Genomic DNA, 8,174 nt, shown 5'->3' with positions numbered 1-8,174 from the left:
TGTGTGTGTGTGTGTGTGTGTGTAAGGTTCTGGTAGCTTTGCTTCCAGAATGTGGGAGACCAGTGCTCCTTGGTTGCTTGCCTGTGTAAGCGCTCCCAGGGAATATGTTTCCTATTGATTCTATAACAAATGACCTCAGACTTTTGTTCTTATTCTTTTGGAGATCAGAATCCTAAGGCAGTGAGTAGGGCTGTATTCCTGCTGGAAGTTCTGGAGGAGAATCTCTTCTTTGTCTTTTCCTGATTCTAGAAGCTGCCTATTTCTTGGCATGGGCCCCACCCCCACCTCTTCAAAGCCAGCAGCTTAGAATCTCTCTCTTCCTCCTCCTCCTTCCCCCCTCCCTTTTCTCTCCCCACCTTCCCTCCCTCCCCTGCTTCTACCAACAGTTAATTTTTTTCCTGACTTTAACTTTCCTGGGTGCTTTTTTTCCTTACAAGGATGCCCGTGATTATAAGAAAACCACTTGAATAATACAGCTCTTTCATCTCAAGATTCTATTTTATTTATTATTTTTATTTTATGTGTATGCATGTATTGGCTGCATGTAGGTAAGTGCACCCATGTCATGCAATGCCCATGGAGGACAGAAGAGGCTGTCGGATCCCCTGGAACTGGAGTTATGGACAGTTGTCAGCTGCAATGTGGGTGCTGGGATTTGAACCCAGGTCTTCTGCAAGAACAGCCAGTGTTCTTAACTGCTGAGCCATCTCTCCAGCCCTCTTCTTTAATTTTTTTGTGATTTATTTATTTTTATGTGTATGAGTGTTTTGCCTGCATGTATGTTAAGTGCACCTGGGTCTGCAATGCCCATGGAGGCCAGAAGAGGGCATTGGATTCCCTGGAAACATAGTTAAAGATGGTAGGATGGTTATTAACTACCATGTAGGTGCTGGGAACCAAACCCAGGTCTTCTGCAAGAGAGCCAGTGCTCTTAACCACTGAGCCACCTCTCCAGGCTCCTCTCTCAAGATTCCTAATGAAATCACACTCATAGTTCCTTTTAGCCATAGAATGCAGTACACTTACAGGTTCTGGGGTTTGCAGTGTGCATGTCTTGGAGGACATTATTATCCCTACCATACAGTAGTGGTAGTAGGCAGCAGCCCTGTGGATTGGAAAGGAGTGGCGGGAGCCAGATAGGGGAATACTAAAACAGTGAGGTGACTTGTGCTGCTTTTGTATCACTATAGACACTTCCCTGAACCCTGTCACTCAAATGCACCCTCTTTTTTCAGGCCCACCCCCAGAAATCATTATCTATCAGCAACTGCGGATGGAGGGGTTCATCTGCACCCGCTGGCAAGGAGATGTCCGCCAGAAAGCTCTGACAGACTTGATGAATTGGGTCTCAGAGGTAAGGGCTCCAGCCTCCCCCTGGCACTGTACAACGACTGCCAAACCACAATCCTGTCTCAGTATTTCCAATGCTGGGATTACAGGCGTGCACCACCATATCCAAATCTCTAAATTTCATTTCCACTCAAACACAGATCCATTTTACTGTTTCTTCTTTCTAACAAAATACCTGGGGATATTCTACATTTGTGCATATAGTTCCCTTTCCATTCTTTTAAAATATATTTCCTGGGGCTGGAGAGATGGCTTAGCAGTTAAGAACACTGGTTGTTTTTACAGAAGACCTGGGTTTGAGTCCCAGCATCCACATGACAGCTAACAATGAGTGCACTTGCCTACATGCAGGCAATACATGCATACACATAAAAAATTTAAAAAATATTTCCTTTATTATTTTTTTTAATTTTATGTGTATGAGTATTTTGCCTGTGTATATGTAAGTGCACCCGTGTCAGTGCAAAACTGGCAGAGACTAGAAGAGGGTGTCAGGTTCCCTGGAACTGGAGTTACAGATTGTTGTTAGCCACCATGTGAGTATTGGGAATTGAACCTCAGTCCTGCACAAGAGCACTCTTAACCACTGAGCCATCTCTCTAGCCCCAGCATTTAAAAAAGTGTAAACATTCGGGGTGAAGAGGTAGCTCAGTGATTAAAAGCACTGGCTATTTTTGCAGAGGACCCAGGGTTCAATTCCCAGCACCCACATGGCAGCTAACGGTCATCTGTAACTCCAGTTCTAGAGGATCCAAGGCCCTCTTCTGCCCTCCACAGGCATGGGTGCACTTACACACATGCAGGCATAACACTCACATACATAAAATAAAAATAAATAAGAGGGTCTGGAGAGATGGCTCAGCGCTTAAGAACACTGGGGGCTCTTGCAGAAGACCTGGGTTTGAGTCCCAGCACCCACCTGGCAACTAATAACCATCTGTAACTCCAGTTCAGGGGACTTGACACCCTCTTCTGACCTCCATGGGCATTGTACAGCACAGGTATAGTTATATACATGCAGGCAATACACTCAAACACATAAAATTTTAAAAATAATAAATAAAATATTGAAATAAATAAGAAAATTAGAAAATATTTTTCTTTTTAAAAACAGTTTAAGACATTTAAATTGATTTTTTTTTTTTTTGTCTTTTTGAAACAGGGTCTCCCTATTGCCCCAGCTGGCCTGGAACTCTCTATGTAGACCAGACTGGCCTCGAACTCACAAAGATCCACCTGCCTCTGCCTCCCAAGTGCTAGGATTGAAGGTATTTGTAGAGGGTAATAGATGAGCCCATGCATACAATGAGTTGCTATTAGATCAGGGTATATCCAGCACCTCAGACATCTATCACCTCTGTAACTGGAACATGCGTGATCATCTTTACTATCTATTTTGAAATACATCAATACATCATTGATTGTAGTCACCTGGAATATGCCAAAAAAACATTAAAACAAACCAGGCAACTCTATAGACCTGGCTGGGCTGGCCTGGAACTCACTATGTAGACCAGGCTGCCCTTGAACTCACAGAGATCCACCTGCCTCTGCCTCCTGAGTGCTGGGATTAAAGGCTTGTGCCACCACACCAGCTCACCAGGTAACTTTTTAAATGATTTTGTTGTTGTTGTTGTTGTTGTTTTGAGATAGGGTCTCTCTGTAGCCCCAGCTGTCCTGGAACTCACTGTGTAGACCAGGTTTGCCTCGAACTCACAAAGATCTGCCTGCCTCTGCCTCCTGAGAGCTGGGATTAAAGTCGTGCGTCACTACATTTGGCTAAATGATTTTTTTTTTCTTTGTCTTTTTGAAGCAGGGTCTCCCTGTAGCCCCAGCTGTCCTGGAACTCATTATGTAGACCAGACTGGCCTTGAATTCACAGAGATCCACCTGCCTCTGCCTCCCAAGTGCTGGGACTACTAAATGATTATTTTTTTAAGATGCAATATCACTTTGTTTCTGATTCGCCTTATCTTTTTTACCCACAGTGGTTATATTTTAATATGTGCTCTAATTTGTTCAATTATCACCCTTTCTCTTTGATGAAACTGTAGCATCCATAAGAATAACAATATTTATGCATTTTATGTTTCCCAGCACCCAAAATAGGGGCTGGATCAATGTGGGCACTAAAGAAGCCTGGGAATGCAGTTCAGTGTGAGAGCAGTTGCTTAGGACATATAAGGTCCTGGGTTCAATCTCCAACACTTTCCCCCAGATAAATACTATAAAATGAATATTAGAGGGGCATGCAAGTGGGCTGTAGCTCTGCATGTCCAAGCTGGATAAAGCTTCATCTAGCTGTGCCTTGAGAACCAGAAGAAGGAGCCAGTCCCCTTGCCTGTGCTGTGATCATTCTCCCTCCTTGCCATGTGGAGTTCTAGTCAAATCTGAATTAAGAGGCTTTATTTCAGTTTTAGAGAGAAAAAGTGAAATAGTGGGTCCCTCCTTCCTGGCCTGGGGATCACTTCCCCATCCAGAGACAGACTGTTCTCTGGCAGCCGCTGGAGGTTGGAGACCATCCCAGACTAACAACTCAGAGTGCTAAGCTGGTCTCCTTCCAGAGAACTGGGAAGGGCTGAATTATTTCAAGTTCCCAGTGTGTGGCCTCTTTGTCCTTGTTAGTGAAATGAAATCCAGGTCCATGATCACAGTTGACAACAAGAAGTGCCCGTGTGCCTAACGCGTCCTTTCTTCCTCAGTGACTCTGAGCTGGCCAATTTCTTTCTAATCCTTTTTGCTCATTCTCCTCCACTCACTCCCTAGTCCAAGGCTGGGACTGAGCTCAGAGGCTTGGAAAATTCTAAGTGATAATCTTCACTTACTGAGGTACATATACAACCCTAACTTTAAAAAAATGATACCTGCTGGGGGTGGTGGCACACGCCTTTAGTCCCAGCACTTGAGAAGCAGAGGCAAGAGGATCTGTGTGAGTTTGATGCCAGCCTGGTCTACATAGTGAGTTCCAGGACAGCTGGGGATAAAGGGAGACCCTGTCTCAAAAAGACCAAAAAAAAAAAAGATACATGAGCATGGTGGTGCAAGCCTTTAATCCCAGCACTCAAAAAAGACCAAAAAACCCAAAAAACAATAAACAAAAAAACATGTCATTTTAACAGGATTATAGATTTATGGGGAGAAAGGGGACCATAATAGAGAAAACTCCCATATACCTGCATATTATACTTTAATTACCCCCTCTCTTTTTTTTTTTTTTTTGGTCTTTGTGAGACAGGGTCTCCCTGTAGCCCCATGAGTCCTGGAACTCACTATGTAGACCAGGCTGGCCTTGAACTCGCCTGCCTCTGCCTCCCGAGTGCTGGGATTAAAAGCATGTGCCACCATGCCTGGCCAATTTCCCCTATTTTTAAATTTTCCACTAGTAGGCTGGAGGGATGGTTCAGTGGTTAAAAGCACTGGTTGCTCTTGCAGAGGAGCAACCAACAACTGTCCATAACGCCAGTTCTAGGGAATCTGATGCCCTCTTCTGATCTCCATGGGCATTGCACAACATGGGTGCACTTTCATACACTCAGGCAAAACACTCGTACGCTTAAAAAAAAAAAAACTATTTCTATTAATATTTGTATTACATTCTTAGGGCTACTATTACAAAGCACCACAGGCTGGGTGGCTTAAACATCAGAAATTTATTTTCTCGTAGTTCAGTCACTCGAGATCAAAGTATCAGTGGGGCTGCTTTTTCTGAGGTTTTCTTCCTTTTCCTGCACCTTCCTGGTCTTCTGTGTGTCTGTGTCTGTTATCTGTGTCTCTCAAGGGACACAGTCTGTTGGATTAGGGCCTACCCATATGATCTCATTATGTCTTATGTATTTAAAGGCTGTCTTCAAAGATAGTTACAGTCTGAGGTACTGGGGGTTAGGAGTTCAACAAATGAATTTGGGTGGTGGTTAGGACTCCATTTAGTCCATGACAATATTCATTCTCTATTTTTGATCATTGGATTCTAACTTTTAAAAATATTTTATTATTTTTATTTTATGTGTACAAGTGTATTGTTTGCATGTAGTAGGTGCATCCCTATCACGCAATGGCGTGGGGGGTCAGAAGAGGGCATTGAATCCCCTGGAACTGGAGTTACAGACAGTTGTTAGCTGTCGTGTGGGTACTGGGAATTGAACCCGGGTCCTCTGCAAGAGCAACCACTGTTCTTAACTGCTAAGCCATCATGGTGGCTATGAACCGTCCTTAACTCCAGTTCCAGGGGAATCCAAAGCCCTCTTCTGACCTCCACAGCATTGCACGACATGGGTGCACTCACCAGACAATAATACACTCATACACATAAAATAAAAATAATAAAGTATTTTTTTTAAAAAAAAAGAAAAATCTTTATCAGGTAACTTGGGTTTCTACATAAAAACCCACTGAGAAAAAAAAAAAAAACAAAACTTGAATCTGGGTGTGGTGATACATGCCTGTAATCCCAGCACCCTGGAGGAAGATCGAGTCCAAGGCCAAACTGAGCTATATAGGCAAACTGTGTCTCAACAAAACAAAATTAACCCTTGAAAATGCCAACTGTGTGCCTTGCAGTAGAAAGGGAAATGGAAAACCTTCCTCTCTAACAAGCCCTCCCACTTTCCCAAGTAACTGGTAACACACAGAAAGAAGCTTGGTGTACTGGGAGGACAAAGTGTGAGTGAGGCTCCATGGTATTTACCTTTCCTGAACAGGCTCTGCCTCCTTCAGGCTTACTTAACGGTAGTGATTCTGCATAACTTGATTACTAGATGTAATGAGAACAGCGTCTGGTGAGGATGCTTTCTTCCTCTGTTTCCACCTCTTTTAAGATCATTGCATTATTAAACTTCTCTATGCAGTCTTCTTAGAAATTGTTTAATTATTGCTGGGTGTGGCGGCGCATGCCTTTAGTCCCAGCACTTGGGAGACAGATGCAAGTGGGTCTTTGTAAGTTCGAGGCCAGCCTGGTATACATAGCAAGTACCAGGCCAGCTGGGGTTACAGGGAGACCCTGTTCCTGTGTCAAAAAGACCAAAAAAAAAAAAGAAAGAAAAGAAATTGTTTAATTATTGCCTGTTGTTATCCTGTGATGTGTCACATACACTCTGTACACAGATATGCTTCTCTACAGGGAAGAGGGCCCCCATCTCAGAGTTTCAAGGTTCTCATGATGTATCTGATACATTTGTTACTAGAATAGGAAGAGAGTATCATTTGGAAAATGAAACCAACCTAATCTATTTGTTGTTTTGATACAGGGTAAAATCCAGTATCATGAATACGTCATTGAAGGATTTGAAAACATGCCAGCAGCGTTTATGGGAATGTTGAAAGGAGAAAATCTGGGGAAGGCAATAGTGAAAGCATGAAGAAAAAAACGACAGGTGGATCATCACTGGCTGATTGGCTTTTTACCATTTAGTACAAATGTACACTGCCTTAATTATCTACAACTAGTAACGGCAATGGATTTGACCTGCCTGATAAAACACACTTGTGATAACCTGGGATACAGAATGAAAATTTCATGACAAATAACCAGTCACTTTTCTACCCACTTCACCTCCTCTGAAGCTATTGGCGTCTGTTCTCCTTTCATTTCCTACTGCTTTGATAACACGCTTTGATCAAAGACAACTTAGAGGAGGAAAAGATTTATTTGACTTACACTTCCAGGTCACAGTCCATCAATGAGGGATATCAGGGCAGGAACTTGAAGACAGGTCTGCTTGCCATTGCAGCTAGCGTTAGCTTTATCCGGGGACCTCACAGTCAAGGAAGTACTATAGAAACCATGGGGAACTCGGCTTGATAGCTGGCCGGTACAGGCTGGTGCTCAGCTAGCTTTCTTATAGCCCAGGACCACCTGCCCAGGAATGGTACTGCCCACAGTGGTATTAACAACAGTCTCCCACAGACATGCCCATAGGCCAATCTAATCTATGGAATTCCTCAATTCAGGCTCTCAGGAGATTTCTAGGTTGTACTGAGTTGACAGTTAAAGCTAACAAGGACAGTGTCCAAAGGTTTACTACCTCTGTGAGCTCAGATTTCTGATTTTTGCTATAAAGTGAGCTAACTCAATGCAACAACTGGTGAATTTGAAGTCATGAGATTTTCCACCCCAATTGCTTATGATGATACCAGGAAAAAACCTCAAATATTGCTGATGCATTGGGGGAGGGGGGCTCACTGTCAGCCCACACTGCTGCTCTTTTCATGAGGTTGATGCCAAATTAACAGACCAAGGAAGGAACCTGTCATTCGCAACTGGAAAATAGGTGACACCTGGGAGCACTTATTTACACACCTACAAAAATACACAAGATTTAAATCTTTAAAATAGGATTAGGAGTACAAAAGATATGGATATAAAAGATTGGATGCTCTTGGATGGAGATTCAGTATCAGAAAGATGTCAATTCTGTCAGTCAATTATGCTGTCAGAGAGGGAAGGGTTAAATAAAACTAGTACAGTGACACAATGGGGCAAAAAGTATGTCCGTATAGAAACTGGAAATCTATGAACTACTAATATGGTTTGTCTTCAAAGAATAAAAGTGAAGTGTTGGTGAGAGACAAGAGTAAAACTTTATACTGCACACTTTGCACTTTTTGAATTCTGAACCTTTACTGACATACAGTTGGAAAGTGGAAGTCTGCTTTTGTGGGTCTTATTTTACTATTCATTCCCATAGACATGAGCTGCTGGAGTTTGGGATCGAGGACCTCTTGTGGCCCAGCAAGCTGAGATCATACAAGGAGGCTGGCTACCTCAGGAAGTCAAAGAATAGGGCAGAGGGGCTGGGGTGTGTTGTGGCCTGATGAGCCTTTGAACC

At 43.1% G+C, this 8,174-nt stretch overlaps 1 protein-coding gene across 1 annotated transcript in view; it reads left to right on the top strand.

Annotated features, from left to right (window-relative positions):
* Positions 1-7,912, top strand: part of Ptgr1 (prostaglandin reductase 1) — a 21,476-nt gene extending 13,564 nt beyond the window's left edge. Inside the window, exons 9-10 of the mRNA XM_008831125.3 lie at positions 1,236-1,354; positions 6,594-7,912. Of these exons, the coding sequence (XP_008829347.1) occupies positions 1,236-1,354; positions 6,594-6,704 (230 nt within the window). The 3' untranslated portion in view covers positions 6,705-7,912. The remainder of the gene's footprint in view (positions 1-1,235; positions 1,355-6,593) is intronic.
* The last annotated feature ends 262 nt before the right edge of the window (positions 7,913-8,174 follow it).

The sequence above is a fragment of the Nannospalax galili genome, unplaced genomic scaffold (genome assembly GCF_000622305.1).
Source record: "Nannospalax galili isolate Female #2095 unplaced genomic scaffold, S.galili_v1.0 scaffold1255, whole genome shotgun sequence".
NCBI lineage: Eukaryota > Metazoa > Chordata > Mammalia > Rodentia > Spalacidae > Nannospalax > Nannospalax galili.
Note: the sequence above shows the minus strand (reverse complement) of the source record. Positions and strands in the feature narration are given on the sequence as shown.